Source organism: Rhineura floridana, chromosome 16 (genome assembly GCF_030035675.1).
Source record: "Rhineura floridana isolate rRhiFlo1 chromosome 16, rRhiFlo1.hap2, whole genome shotgun sequence".
In the NCBI taxonomy this organism is placed as follows: domain Eukaryota; kingdom Metazoa; phylum Chordata; class Lepidosauria; order Squamata; family Rhineuridae; genus Rhineura; species Rhineura floridana.
In genome coordinates, this window is record NC_084495.1 from 15,197,992 (window position 1) to 15,214,062 (window position 16,071).

At 44.4% G+C, this 16,071-nt stretch overlaps 1 protein-coding gene across 2 annotated transcripts; it reads left to right on the forward strand.

Annotated features, from left to right (window-relative positions):
* The first annotated feature begins 720 nt into the window (after positions 1-720).
* On the forward strand, positions 721-15,997 carry LOC133371434 (START domain-containing protein 10-like). Of its 2 annotated transcripts, none has more exons than XM_061598872.1 (6): positions 721-1,180; positions 6,286-6,433; positions 9,542-9,645; positions 10,200-10,317; positions 14,939-14,991; positions 15,680-15,997. In XM_061598872.1, the coding sequence occupies exons 1-6, from the start codon at positions 1,025-1,027 to the stop codon at positions 15,899-15,901; spliced, it is 801 nt and encodes a 266-aa protein (XP_061454856.1). In that variant the 5' UTR covers positions 721-1,024; the 3' UTR covers positions 15,902-15,997. The 2 variants fall into 2 exon arrangements, with proteins under 2 accessions (XP_061454856.1, XP_061454857.1); XM_061598873.1 differs by lacking the exon at positions 721-1,180 and adding an exon at positions 1,213-1,297.
* Positions 15,998-16,071: the final 74 nt, after the last annotated feature.

The window sequence follows — 16,071 nt, forward strand, 5'->3', positions numbered from 1 at the left end:
TACCTCTCAGACATCTGATGGACTCTTGTCTGGTAAAGGTATACCTTAATAAAAGTTTAGTCATTAAGGTGCTACTAGTTTGTGGTGGTGGAAAACTTTCTATTTTTTTTTACCACCCCCAATTTTACAAAACAAACAAGCTTCTATATTTTATTGTAGTTACAGGACGGGCAGGGAGTAGAAATAAATTATGGCAAATTAAAATATGAAAATATTTACTTCTGCTTAAATTTGGGGGTGTAGATTTTATTATCGGTGATTTTTTTTTGGTTAGTGATTATACTCTTCATACACAGTACCTTCTCTTTTTATTTTGCTTCCTATGGCAATCATTTTGTACTAAAGCCCATGGCAGTTTAGTCAAGGTGTGCGTACTGACACCTCATTTTTTACAAAAAAAACCCCACGCCGATTATTTATTAATTTGTGAGTCGCTTTTTACCAGAAAGTCCCCAATGACTTACAACACTGTAAAAAACACAAGTCAACATATTATACTATAAAACCAAACAGGATCCTACTGCTACGAAGAAAGGGGGCTCTGATGCCCCCCATCCCGCTTTCGCTATTATGCAGCACACGTGTCTGAACAGTTTGCCCTGTTAAAGTTGCCTAACTTTCTTTCCGCCCTTTTTAAAACCTCACCAATCGTGGGCGAGGGAGCCTTCCAATCAGAGTGGGAGGGATGGCGACTGCCGTTGCCCAATGAGGAGCAGAAGTCTCTGAGGGCATCGTCCAATCAGCGGCCAAGAAGAAGAAGAGCGTCTTACCTGAGCTGGCGCGGATCGCTCTTTCAAGGCGTTTTTCTGCAGGGATGAGGCGGACGCTTCGCCTCCTAGCGGACTAGTGGGATTCTCGGACGGAGTGTACAGTGGAGGTGCTGCAGCCGGGATTAGCTACTACGTAAACTGGGGGGGGGGGGAAACAGGGAAGAAACGGGAGCTGGCCTTTCCACCTGCCGGCGCGGAACACCTGCTGGGCCCGGCTGTACGGTCTTGTGTGCCGCTTTGCCTCTTCGCCCGCTATGGAGCCCGTGCGTCTTCCGGATGAGGACGCCTTCCGGGCTTTCCAAGCGGAGTGCGAGGCGGAGGAGGGCTGGCTGAGCCGATACAACCGGGAAGGCATCGCCGTCTGGGGGCAGCTGCCTGCCCAGGGAGACTTCATGGTGCACCGCGTCAAGGTGAGGCAAGGCGGACCCCGGCTGGGTCCGAGATGAACTCAGAGCAGTTTTCGTGTGGAGGATGGGAGCGAGTCTCCTGGACCGGGAGTTTTCTGCGAGGTGTGCCACGTGTGAATGGTGAGGCATGTGTCCACGGGCCACGATGCTCAGAGAAGTAATACGTGTCCCCTTGTGGGGATGATCGTATGCGAAAGACGACGGGGCTTTTTAAGAGTTTGGCAGAAGAGGGAATTTCAGGGTTTTTTCCATACAAGGTACGGCCAGTGGTCTTACTTTTTTGGGAGCATAGTCCCAGCAGGGTCCCTATGTCTCCAGCATCCTGTGAGCCAATCAGGATCAAAGAGGAGTGTGTTAGCCATTGAGAAGAGCCCTCTAACATGCTTCCTTGTCCTTTCCTGCTGATTGGAGCCAATCAGAGTGAAAGCAGGTGAGTCAGCCACCTAGAAGACTCTTTTCAGTAGCTAGCACTCTTCTCTTTTGTGCTTATTGGCTCCTAGGGACATCTGTTGTTGTGGGAGAAGGCATTAACAAGAATCTCATTCTCAACTCAGCAGCAAAAAAAAAAAAAATAGGGAGGGGCATGGCTGTGACTGTCATGAAGGGATCCTTCACTTCTGAATTTGCCACTACACTACTGGGTACTGGGATTTCTTGGGATTGTGAGCGGTGTAGTGTTAAGCAGATTTTTGCTTGTGCAATGAGTTTCCCCCCTCTCTCCCCCCCACGAGCCCCCTACATCTGTTCTGGGGTTCTCCAACCCTCCAGTGCAGATTTGGGAATGGCATGATGGGGGAGGGGAAATCCCGCTGTGCTAGCGCAACTGTTTAGTTGAATACCGCCCATAATTCAGAGGTAGTACAGTCAAAATATATTAACTGAAGAACGAAACCAAGGCCAGTCTCTGGGATAGACAGAAATCGAGGCTTGGAATGCTGTTTCATATGGTAGAAAGCTAGCGTGGAACTATGGTTTATTTATTGTATTTATTTCTTTATTGCTAAATTTATATCCCAGCCTTCCAAAAGGAGCCCGGGGTGGCAAACAACAAGTGATAAAACACCAAAAACATCTTAAAAACAATTCTAATACAGATGCAGACTGGGATAATGATATCTACTTGAAAGGGTTGTTGAACTGTTTCTAACCTGGATGTATAGTCTGCCTGTAGAGATGATATCTAAATTGCAGGGTACCAGGAAATGCAGAAAAGAAACATAAGCATAGCCTGGAAAAGCAGCCTTCTCCTACAGGCGTAATAGCTATCAGAGTGCTTGTTTTGGCTGGATTTCAAAGGATCTGCAGCACTATTTGGGGCAAGACAGCTCAGTTGCTGTTGTACCATTCTTTGCCCCTCTGGAAGAGCCACCATTTTCACAAGTGCTTATTTGGGTTTTTGCATCTTCTGGATCTGTAATAATCCCAGTGCAAATGTGTCCAAAGGAAGGCAGGAGAGATGGAGCAGGGCCTGGAGACAGAGTCCTTTGAGGAAAGCTTGAAGGAGTTGGGGGGGATTGTTTATCCTGGAGAGGAGGTGATGAAGAGGGAATATAATCGTCAGTTTCAGATATTTGAAAGGTTGTCACAAAGAAGATGAAGCAAATTTGTTTTCTGTTGCCCTTGAAAGGAAGGACCCAAACCAGTGGGTTCAAATTAAAGGAAGAAGGATTTTCACTAAATATTAGTAGCAGTGGAGCAGACTGCTTCAGAAGGTGACGGGCTCTCTTATTTTGAGTAGAATCTGGATGGCTGCCTAGCAGTACTGGATGACCTCTGAGGTACCTTCCAATTCTGTGATTCTAAGAATGCACATTCTGATTTTGGGGAAATTCAGTTTTCTTTTATTTTTACTGCGTGTCACCAAAACTCATAATGTGCCTAGACAGTACAGTGAGTTGTGAGAATGTCCCTAGGATAAGGGTTTCCAAACTGTGGTCTGTGGACCACCAGTGGTCCATGAGCTTCATTCAGGTGGTCCATGGTGCGTCTGTGAAGAACAATGGTAACAACAGCTGTGAACAACAGGTGCCGTGCATTAAACATTCATGTTGATTTTAATTGTATTTTTATTGCTTCTTTTTAGTTCATATATTATATTTTATCATTATTAAATTTTGTATTGTATTCTATGGAATTAAAATTGTCATGCAATAAAATCCAGTAATACAAATATAATGATTAATCAATGCAGCATTACAATTGCTGCAACTGGCAGAAAAATTGAGCCAAGACCCTCAGTTTTTGAGTGGCCCATGGAGAAAAAAGATTGGGAACCACTGTCCTAGGATATGCACAGAAGAATAAAAGATAAAATATACCTTTTATCTAGGACTTACTTTGAGTTGGGGGATCAGCTCTGGACCCGTGAAGCAGCAGTAAAATAAGTTGATTTCAGCATGTGCTGCCTTGCAATATGTATTCAGCCCCATGGAAATGTAAGGTGGAATTTTTGGTTGTTGCAAATGTATCCTGCCCTTCCTTTAAAGCAGGGATGGAGAGCCTATGACTTTCCAGAAGTGGTTGGACTCCCCCCATTCAGCATGGCCAGCGGACAGGGTTTATGGGAATTGTAGTCTAGCAATATCTGGAGGGCCACAGATTCCCCATCCCTGCCTTAAAGAGACCAAGCGTATACATGGTCCCTCATTTTTTTTAAAAAAATCTTCACAACAACCCTGTGAGGTAGGTTAGGCTGAGAAATGCATATAGCTGGTTCCTTCCTCAGTTAGAGAATACTTAGATGCAAGTTCACCGTTGTTCTTCTGAGTTTCAGAAGACCAGCAGGGAAAGTGTGTTATAGATTTATCAGCTGAACTTCCCCCATGCACATCAAATGCCCTGGGCTGTTTGCTATTGCCTGATTTTCTTGAGTGTTAATGCCAGATTCCTGTGTCCTTACTTACAGGTCATGATGAGATTGTATATTTTGCAAAATTGAAAGTGCTCTCTTTCAAGTTCTGTTGTTGTGTGGCTACAGTGACCCTAGGACAGTTTTCCCATCCACGGCAAACACTGTGGTGCATTTGATGTGTGCAAAAGGCATTGTGGAAGGTGCGCTAAGACTGAGCAATAAAGGTCAGAAAACAGGAAATGCCAGGATAATTCTGGAGCCAAACAAGCCACCCACCTCCATGACGTTATGCTTATATCTCTTTCCAGCTTTTAATTAGGTGACAGCAACATGGAAGCTTCCTTTACGTGGGATGTCAGCCAAAGATCTTCTCAAATAATTAATGGAGAATATAGCAATTATTCCCACTGTTGACCTCAAGTTATTGTTTACTAGCCAACCAGGAAGCTGGCCAATGAATCAATGATTTACAAGCCACTCATGTCAAGCTCACACTAGGCTCCTGTTTATTCAGTGATGGATGTGAAGGATGAGAAATTTGTGAAAGTAGCTGTTTTCGTTAGATTATTTTTTCTGGGGGACAAAATAAGAGCCAAAATCAGACTGACTGGCCTCTTAAAAAAGAGTTGGCTTCCCAAGCTAAACCCCCTATCTCCACACTGCATACTTCAAATGGCCCTCCTTGAGTGCTGTTTCTTGGGTGGAATCTGTCCTTGAACTGTAATAATGACGCTTGCTTGCTTGGTTAGAGAGATGTGTGGGTGTATTTAGAAACTCCAGACTCTTGCTGTACAAAGGTAAAAGTCAAACCTGTTGCACCACCCACTTTGGCTTCTGGTCCTACACACCACTGGTGAACGGGCTCCAGAGGTTGACCAGAAGATAATGCAGCCCTTGGTCTGAAAAAGGTTCTTCCCTTCCCCTGAATTAGTATACCAGGCTAAAACAATACAGGCCACATTCACACCCTCACAGAGCTACAATTGATAGAGTTCCCTGGGAAATCTGACTGTTGAATTGACTCTGTTTAACAGAGTGTTGAGAGCCAGTGTAGCATAGTGGTTAAGGTGTTAGACTATGACCTGGGAGACCAGGGTTCAAATCCCCACATAGCCATGAAATGTTTCAAGCCCTAAACCTTATGTCCCAAATACCTGAAAGACTTCCCCCCTCTCTACAGATGCTCTCAGATGTTGAGATTGTCAGAGAGCAGCCTTTTAGTAGTTCCACCACCCTCAGAAGCTCAGGGAGAGGGCATTCTCTGTGGCGGCCCCTAAACTGTGGAACTCCCTCCCCACCAAGGTGTGTCTGGCTACCTAACTGTATAGCTTTAAGCGAATCCTGAAGACACACCTCTTTACCCTGACCTTTGACACCTGAGGCATATATGTTTAGGACCCACCCTATTTTGTGATTCTTGTAATTGTTTTTAACACTGTATTTTAAGGTTGTTGCAACCCAACCTGGGACCTCTGGGTGAAGGGCAGACAATAAATGCTGCCGCTGCTGTTGCTGCCGCTGCCGCTACTGCTACTATTACTAGTACTACTAATAAAATTAAGAATATATTAGATCTGACTAGCCTGAAGCAAGGGTTGCTGTTTTTCCAGCTTCAGGCCTCTGTGCAAGTTGTATATCTGAACAGGATAGGCAGATGCATCTTTGACCTGCGTGTGCTTGAATGTAACCTAAGGCAAAGACTGCTGCTTATGAGGTTCATTTGACCTGTTAACAGCACATTATAAGACAACTACATTTTAGGGGGAAGGGCTGTAGTTCAGTGGTGTAGAAGTCTTGTGTTGAAGCAATCTTGCTGAATCTAGCTCGGTGGTAGAGCATCTGTTTTCCATGCAGAAGATGCTAATTCAACCCCAACATCTCCAGGTAGGGATGAGAGAGTCTTCTGGTCTGAAATACTGGAGAGCTGGACAGCTAGATGGATCACTGGACCAATTCAGTAGAAGGCGGTTCCTATATTTTTTCCCCCAAGCACCCACTTTGCTCCACTGTTGGTGGCACTATGTCTCTGAATACCAACTGCTGGGAATCACAAGTGGGGAGAGCGCCTGTCTCAGGGCTTCAGAAGGGAGGTGTTCTCCAGGTGCTGGGGATTGAACCTGGGATCCTTTGGACACAGAGCGGATGCTCTACCACAGAGTTAAGTTTTGCAAAATTGATGTATCATGGGTCTTTACGCCATGTCCTGTGGCTGTTCACCACATTGGTGTTTTGACAATGCCCCTCCTTCTGTCTGCAGGGCTGCTTAGAGATGCCGAAGGTCCTGGCTGAGACGGTGTATGATGTCCTGCATGATACCGAATATCGCAAGAAATGGGACTTGAGTGTTATTGAGACACATGAGATCGCTCGCCTCTCTGACAATGCTGATGTTGGCTACTATTCATGTGAGTGAGGATGGCCTAGAATGTCTAGGGATCTAGAGATGGGAGAGAAATTTGATTCAGTATGCATTTGAAGCCGAATCTCAAATTCGCACTTTCTGAAATCATAAATGTAAATGGATGGCCTTCAAGTTGATTATGACTTATGGTGACTCTATGAATAGGGTTTTCATGGTAAGTGGTATTCCGAGGTGGTTTACCATTGCCTTCCTCTGAGGCTGAGAGGCAGTGACTGACCCAAGGTCACCTAGTGAGCTTCATGGCTGTGTGGGGATTCGAACCCTGGTCTCCCAGATCCTAGTCCAACACTCTAACCGCTATGGAGAACTGAAACACAGCCTTTGAAATTTGCATTTATCTTAATGGTGTGAAACAGTTCTCCAAGTAAACAATGTTTACAAAAATTTACATAGAATATGTTGGTGCATTATATTCAATGCATACATTAATATATTACTGCATTAAATTAGGAACAATTGCTTGCAAAAATTGGTTCCTCAGTCAAAATTGCATACAGACATGGTTTTTTAGGAGAAATTTGCACTAAAGTGCTGAAGAATTTTCATCAGGATTTTTTTAACACTCACAAATAACTGCAGAAATGTGGAGAACTGAATTTAAGATTGGAAAAATGAGAAACTGAAATGGACAGACCTTTCCATTCGTGTCCCCGTCATATGACCGAGAGCAGGGTTGGAGAACCTTCTTGGGACCAACAACTACATTCCTATCTGGGCAATCTTCCAGGGGCCACATGCCAGAAGTGGGTGGGGCCAGAAGCAAAAGTAGGCAGAGCAATGAATGTCTGTTGCACCTCTGAATGTACTCACTTTCTACACACACCTGCACACCCGTCTCTATCCAGGGAAACGAGGCATTATCAGAGTTCAAGAGCACACTCCAGCCAGGCAAAAACACTCAAGGAGGGTGAGGTGTGGCCTGGGTAGAGTGTTGAGGGTCAGATAGAGACGCCTGGAATTTGTGGCGCCTGACAGATAGTGAGATCTAGTATCCAAAATCAGAATCAAACACACTTGAGGTCCAAAGCTTTAAGGTTTCTGGCTCAGGAACAACAAACACTCCCACCTCCATCTTTGATCACTGCCCACATGCTGTCTGGGGCTGATGGGAGCTGTGGAGTCTCACAACATCTGGAGGATGCAGGTCCTCCTCATCCCTGTTCTACCTCTTTAACAACCAAAATGTTGTGGCATCTTCGAGACTAGATAAAACATTTATCATGGCATAAGCTTTTGTGGACCAGACATTGTGGAATCTGAACCTGAGAAATGTTAGTAGCAGGGTCAGAGGAAGATTAAAGGAAGAAATGCAGACAGTGATAATTACACTGAAGCTTAGATGTATGTGTAATGATGACATTGGCCGTTGGTAAAGTACTGTTTATAAAAGTATCTGGGCGTTGGATCAGCCGTGCTTTGTGAACAATCACTATGATTAACGTCCACAAGTCTCTCTTTGATGTTCTTGCTGCACCAGATTAACACAATTTAACCCTCTAGGTCTTCAGGTTGCAACGGTTATCTTGCATTCATGTAGGCAATGTCTTACGAAGTTTCAGACCAGTAGTAGGAAGAGTAATTGGGGGAGGGCAAGGGGGCTTCACGTCTCCTGTTCTGTGCCTTGCAGAGTGAATTATGCAGATCATATTCCAAATGTATCAATTTGTATAATGCAATTTGCAGAAGATGGGGAGTTGTATTCCAACAACATCTGGAGGGCACTACATTGGCCGCCCCTGTGATGGGCAAAGACCAGAGAGACCCAATTTCAAATCCTCACTCAGTCATGAAGCTCACTGGGTGACCTTGGGCCAGTCACTATCTGGCAGCCTAACCTACTCCATAGTGTTGTTGAAGATAAAATTGGAAGGGGGGGGGTAGGATATAAATGGAGCAAGCCAGTAAATTAAAAATAGAATAATTCATGCAAAGTAACAGTTGTGAGCAAAGTTTCATAATTTATTTTACAGATTTCAGCTTTGCTTTGTAATTATTCATTTATTTTCTCAGTAGCAGGCACACACAGACCTGGTGGCCATAGCTTTGGATTTGTGTCTTTGAGCAGCAGTATAAAGCAGATAGAGCTATCCATATATACCCACCAGTGCCTGCCAGTTGCATCTGATTCTGGCTAGTGAATTATTCAGTGGAGGCTGGTCCTTTAGGTCTCGGGTTCCCAAACTGTGGTCCACAGACCAGCATGAGCTTCATTCAGGTGATCTGTGGTGTGCCTGCGGATTTGGGGTTGATGATGGGAGACAGCACATCCATCACATTCAGTATTCACCTTAACTTTTAAGTATATATTTATTCTTGTATGCCTTATACTGTACTTTATTGTATTACAATTGAAATTGTAGCTGTGGAACTATGGAATTCAGATTTGGAATTCCAGTTGTAATGTAATGAAATATAATACATAAGAAACAAAAGAAGCCATAAAATACAATTACGAATCAAAAGGCATCTAGCAGAGGGCATGACAACAGGCAGAACTATCATTAAGTGCTCTGCCAAGACCTTCTGTAATTTTCGAGTGGGCTTGGAGGGGAGGAGTTTGGGAGCCACTGCTTTAGGGCAAACAGGGCAATGCCTCGCCAGTCTCTGTCTGCCTTCAGCAAGGCACCGCCTGCCTGCTTCCTTATCGACAGCCAGTCTAGAGTGTGGGGCTGCTGCTTGTCAGCTTCCTCCTGGTTAGTCTCGGTCTTACTTTTGTAGAACTCGGGGAGGAGGAGGAGGAAGAAGATAGGGACAAAACTGGAATTAGTTGGCTCTGCCTGTCATTGCCTCTGACTCTGCCTCCTTCTGCCCTCCCAGTCCCAATGGGCACCAGCCACTGGTCAGGGTTCCCAAAAATGTGAAAAAAAATTTAAAGTGGCCCAAACAGTCCCGAGCAAACATTGCCTGCTGCTGCTATTTCCCTCTTGTGCATGGATGGTGCCGTTTTGGCTGCAGAGGGCTTCATACTTGGAGAACAAGTTTGCTGTTGTGAATGTGATGTAGGGTTTGTGCATAAGGGCCCCCTGCCTATGATGATTCCCATCTCTAGATGTGATGCTGAGGTGCCTTTTTTCTTTCCTCCTTGGCTTAGGGAAGTGTCCAAAGCCCTTAAAGAACAGAGATGTGGTGACCCTGAGGTCTTGGCGAATCCTGGATAAGTCTTATATTATCCTCAACTTCTCAGTAAAGCATCCGGTGGGTGAGGAAGGGAAAGTAATGGGGACCAAGATGGTCCTTGGTTGGCGGGTGGGTGGCTTCGGGACATTGACTAAACCCTCTCAAAGACCCACTAAACAATTTCGTCACAGGCGTCTCCTATAGACAGAGTATAGCTTCCTCCCCCTACTTGATAAGTAGGTCTCAACACCCACAGTGCTTCCAGCTGCCTTCTACTGAGTCAGACCATTGGTCCACCGGGCTCAGTATTGCCTTCATTGAGTGACAGCAGCTCTCTGGGATTTGAGATAGAGAATATTCCCAGCTGTACCTGGAGATGCTGGGGACTGAACCCAGAGCTTTCTGTGTGCAAAGCAGACACAGACGCTTTGCCACTAAGCTAGTCCTCTGTATGATAGAGCTGAGAACCTTCCCATGGCTGGCCCATTGATGATAAAAGTTGGCAGCCAGTTGGACCTCTGGGTCCAAGCATTTGAGGCCAGCTCAGGTGCCCGATGGAGACTCACTCTTGAGGGGAAACCTCCATGCCAGAATTGGTCCAACAGCTGACTGCTTGGCTCCCTCCTATGCAGAAATACCCTCCACGCAAGGACCTGGTGCGGGCTGTGTCACTCCTAGCCGGATACTTGGTGCAACCAACTGGACCCAACAGCTGCCGTCTGACTTGCCTGGCCCAGCTTGACCCTAAAGGTAAGTAAGCAGGGCTGTGGAGTTGGTACGCCAGACCTTCGACTCCGACTCCCTCTATTTTTCTACTGTCCGACTCCGACTCCTTCATAAATGGTAAATGTATATTAACCAGTAATAACAAATTTACTGTAGTAAAATGGTAGCACAAGGCATTTCATCACTACCACGTGAATCCAGAGCTTGGAAAAGTTACTTTTTTGAACTACAACTCCCACGAGCCCAATCCCTGGGGCTGATGGGAGTTGTAGTTTAAAAAAGTAACTTTTCCAAGCTCTGGATTCACGTGGTGGTGAAATGCCTTGTGCTACCATTTTACTACAGTAAATTTGTTATTACTAGTTAATATACATTTGCCATTTATGAAGGAGTCGGAGTCGGTACATTTCTTCCGACTCCACCCAAAATTGCTCACGACTCTGACTCAGACTCCACAGCCCTGGGTAAGTTGGCATCTGATGCACAAGTACAGACTGTGAAAAGAGTTCAGCGGGGTCATTTGGTCCTAACCTGCATTGGAGGCATGGCACTACTCTGTCTGGTCATCTTGCTGAATTCCTCAAGTCTTTCAATGTCATTGCGATGTCCTCCGCTCCCAAATGTGGTTTTCCCATCTTCCTCTCCAAAGTCTTTTATTAGTGGGGGAAAGGAAGAGAAAGCAGGCAAGGTTTTTCCCTCCCCAAAATTGCTGCCTCTAGGTGTTCACAGGAAGCTGCTGCCTCTCACAATGGCCTGCCCTTTTTTCTTGCTTCCTGAGCAAAATTGCCCTATATGCATGACCCTTTAGGCCCTCTTGCTTCAACTGTTGACCTGCTTTATTTGCTAGTGAGACACTTTTTTTCACACTTGAGAGAGTAGGCAGACAAGCGTCCCAAGAGTTCTCAAAATGTAATTATTCTTCTTTTAAAAAACTGGCTGTGTATGTTGAGCGCTCCAGATTCTGAGTTCTGTTTTCCCACAAATTGGCTGGCCCGCAAGGCAGGGTTGTTGTCCTTGTAATAACATCCTGTTATCTTCCTTTGGAGCTCACAAGGTGAGGTGTTCTGCTCTGGTCTGTAGCTAGTAATTACTGTATTTCAGTAGTTTGGATTCTTAGTGTTGAATTTAGGAGGTTCATGGGACGGCTCATTGCTCGGTGATAGAATTCATTTTACAAGCAGAAGATCCCAGGTCCCATCTCCAGCTGAGAAAGATTAGGTAGCAGGTGATGGGGAAAGTCCTCTGCCTGAGGTCCTGGAGAGCCACTGCTAGTCAGAGTAGACAATACTGTGCTAGATGGACCAATAGTCTGACCTTGGGGAAGCCAGCTTCCTACATGTTATATCCCACAATGGATTTGCAGGCTAATTTGCGATGGTCCCTAAACAGGTTGTACATCTGCTTTTTGAACATAAGAAGAGCCCTGCTGGATCAGACAAAAGGCCCATCTAGTCCAGCATTTTGTTTTTGCAGTGCCCAGTCAGATGCCTATGGGAGGCCTCCAAGCAGGGCCTAACAACACTCTACCCACTTGTGATTCCCAGCAACTGGCATTCATAGGCATTCTGTCTCCAACAGTGGAGGCAGAATACAGCCATTGTGGCTGGTAGCTATTGATAGCCTTATCCTCCATGAATTCCTCTAATCCTCTTTCCAAGCCATCCAAGTTAGTGGCCCTCACAGCATCTTGTGGCAGCAAATTCCACTGTTTAATTATGCAGTGTGTGAAAGAAGTACTTTGTTTTGTCTGTCCTGACTCTTCCAACATTCAGCTTCATGGGATGTTCCCAAGTTCTAATGTTATGGGAGAAGGAGCAAAAATTAGCTCTATGAAAGCAGGTTGCTGGGGTCTCTTGGTGGTATCTTTCAGTTAAATTATTATCAGAGACTGCATCTTCTCTTGATGGAGCAAGACTTCTACTCTTTCGTGACTTTCAGGCCCTGAATATTGTCATGTGCTCTTATGCACAGCTGCCTTTGAAGCCTGCTGCTAATGGCAAAATTCTATTAAGTGTCCGTAGACTGGAGCACGAGCAGCCTTTGCTTTGTCAATTGCACTGGCTGCTGGGGTGAGTCCAGGCTCAATTCAAGGTGCTGGATTTGACCTGTTAAGCCAGACAGCCTGGGAGCCTCTCTTCTGCCTCCATTCCTCAAATCAAGCCCAGTTCACTTAGCATTTATTCATAGAACACAAATGCCTGCCTCTAGATGCAGAGGGTTGTAGTCAACTAAATCCTACTCAGCATAGAGCCACTGAAATTAAGAGACCCGTTATTCATGCCCATTAACTTCAGTGGGTCTACTGTGAGTAGGACAAGCACTGAATTCCATCCTCTGGGTCTTTACAGCTGTGGCAGAGCCTTTTTGTTGGTACTGAGCCTATTGTTCCTCTTTGCTTGCATTTCAGAAGAGCTCTTAATCCTTTCTATTGCATCTATTTTCTATCTGTGTTGGAATTGCTTTTTAATATGTTTTTAAAGCTTTTCTTTTTTTAAAAAAAATATTTTTAAAGATGTTTTGTTGCAATATATTTTAAAGTCTGTATTTATGATGTTTTAGAGTGTTTTCAGTGCTTTTGTTTGCCACCCTTGGCTCCTACTGGGAGGAAGGGCAGTATATAAACCTAAGAAATAAATAAAATATTTCATCTACTGTCCTTTGGGATTTCCACATAGAGGGATCGGCTGCATTAGTACATCATGGAAAACCATGGTTTGTTGTGATGAGAACAAGCCTAGCTTTTCCTTGAGCTTCTCCTTTCCCTCTTCGCCACCTCCTTCCAATGCAGCTATGGAAGCATTTGCTTCCGATTTTAATGGACCACTGTCAAGTGTTGTTGTCCAGATCCTATACTGCAGCCGTTGTTTATTGAAACAAGCTAGCTTCATGCTCTGAAGCTGGCTTGTTCCAAACAAACCATAATTAAGATTAACCACGGTTTGTTGGGTTCTGCCTACACAAAAATCACATTCCTTCAAAAATGGAAGTGAAAACATGGAGCCCAGGAGGGTGGATTGCTCATTCATGTCATGATAAACCATAGTTTATTGTGCCATGAACACAGCCAGTGTCTTTGTCTGATACATTTTATTGTTGTTAATTTAACTCTTCTGTAGGGGTTTTTTAAAATCTTTTTTTATTGGGTTCATATGACTGCAGTTTTATTGTTTTCTCAGTTGCTGCTTTGAACACATTCTGGGAAAGAGACACATGAATCTTTAAAACTGACTTCAAATAAATAAAAAATAAGGAATTTGCTCTAGTTCCATGGAGCAACCAGATTTACCCTTGGTGGCCAAAATGTTCAGTGGGGAAAAACAAATGGATTTAAAAGAATAAAAGTTCTCTGCAATGTCAGAGATGTACCATTTAAAAAAACACCATTATCCTATTTGGTGGGTTTGCCTTAGAATAAAATTATTTTGGTTAGCTGTAGGAACAGATCATACACAAAATATTGAGGATGCAAATTTAAAGCCTCTGTTAAAATAGTGTGTTTTAAGTGAAGCAAGAGAAGTGATTGAATGAAAAAAATAGTAAACTGGCACCTAATATGATCTTAGTAGTTAGGATGCTTCTTGGAAAAGAATTAAGAAGCCTGCTTTTGCAAGTATGGAGTGGTAAAACATTATTATTAATTTTATTGCCTGCTGCAAACCCGCCCTTCCCAGGGATTATCCTTCATGACACCCCACACTTGCTTCAGGAAATCCCCACCCATCGGGACGCTTGCCTCAGCCTGGGTCAGATATGCTCTCTGCACCACAAGTTTCATCCCTTCCACCTTTTGTCCCACCCAAAAGGTGACCACTGGTGTGCCCTCTTTGCACAATAGGATGTAGGTACAGGAACTGAATAGGACCCTGATATAGTAGCACACGCGACCAGGCAGACACACAGGAATTTAAATGAACAGAATAACTTTATTAAAATACAAAATACAAGGGGTTAAATAGTGTATTGTTGTATAGTCCCTCTCTTCCCTACCTGTCCTAGCCCCCTCTAACTAAAATGTAATGCACTCCTTTCCACCCAGCTCAATCCCACAACTCAGCCTCCCTCCTTCCACTCCAAATCCCAACAGCAAAAAACTACTAACTGTCAAAACCAACTCTTTTATTCAAACCTCTCTTAGAACTCTCACTTACACCCCCCTCTCACCTGGCAGTCTTACATCATTCATACTCCCAGGCATTCCATTAACTCCTTCAAACCTGCAACACATTTAATAACAGTTCCCAACAAATGGTTTTGTTAACATCTGACCTTGACCCCAATGTGGGTTACAACAGTTTAAAATACATCCTGAAAAACAATTTAAGGAATGGAATGTTCTCTTTGGAAGAGAATTGCAACGACTGTGCAGATCACAGCTGGAGGTATAAAAACAATTAACAGATTCATCATCCATTGGAATTTTTTTCTATTATATTCAAATAATTCATTTAAGCACACATTTTGACTCTACCATCAAATTACTTTAAAACCTCATATTTTCATTATTTTCTTCTTAGTATAATATTTTAAAATTTCCAGAACACCAGAAGTTACCTTGTTAAAGCTGTCTGATGTTGTTCTATCTAGAATGGCAACTTTTTTTTTTTAAGTACGTTAATCCACCCCGTCTCTCTTTCTCCTAAACTAGGTTCATTGCCCAAATGGGTTGTGAATAAAGCTTCTCAGTACCTAGCACCGAAGGTGAGTAATACCACACTCACTCAAGTGAGCTGCTGCCTCTTATGCTCACAGCATCAGGTCCCTTGGGAAAGATGCCTGCCTAAAACCCTGAAGAGCTACTGCCAGTCAGTGGCTACAGTACTGAGCTAGATCTACCAATGGTCTGATTCAGTAAAAGGTAGCTTCTTACATTCCTATTTAAATCACCCCTTAATTCAGAAACATGAGGACTGGAATCTTGCTTTATTTTTAGGGGAAGGGCCATAGCTCAGTAGTAGAGTGCATGCTTTGGATGGAGAAGGTCCCAGGTTCAATCCCTGGCATCTCCGAGGAGAACTGGAGAGTTCCCTCTCTGTAGTCCTGGAGAGCTGCTGCCAATCAGTGTCGACAGTACTAAGCTAGGTGGTCCAATGGTTTGACTTAGTATAAGGCAGCTTTCTATATTCCTGTGTTGTGACGTGGGTGGATGTCTTTTTACGTCCTCCTGAGTAGGGATCTGAGCAAGATGGGCTCATGGTACCTTCCAGCCACATGACTTAGGTTCATAATTCTTCCTGTCCAAAGCACCTTGGGTGGTGTGGTGGCAGGTACAGTTCCAGGTTTGGCAGGGTGGGGGACTTCCCTCGTCATTGTGCTCATCACATACGGAAGTCGAATGTGGGTGGGTTTTGACCATCTTTCTTTCCTCACCCCACCCCCTTGCGGTCAGGCGTTGAAGAAGGTGCACAAAGCTTGCTTGAAATACCCCGTCTGGAAGCAGGAGCATAGCCTGGACAGAAAGCCTTGGCTCTACCCCGATCAAAATCAGCTCCCCACCATGGCACTGTCTGAATTGTCTCTCCAGCATGCATCATCTCTGGAGAACATAGATGAGAGTGGCTTAATGGAAACCAAGGATGAGAAAGGAGACACCAGTGGATCAGAGAACTGACACCGTTTATTTTTTGCTTCCTCTCTGTTGAGGCCATTGCACTAGTCTGCCACTGTGCCTTTCCTAGTCAGTTTTACAATAAAGGGTGGAAAATTACGTTTATTTCTTTAATGGCCAGCTTAGCATCCATTATTGCAAACTTGTGGTCAGAGGGACAAGTTTCGTTGAGA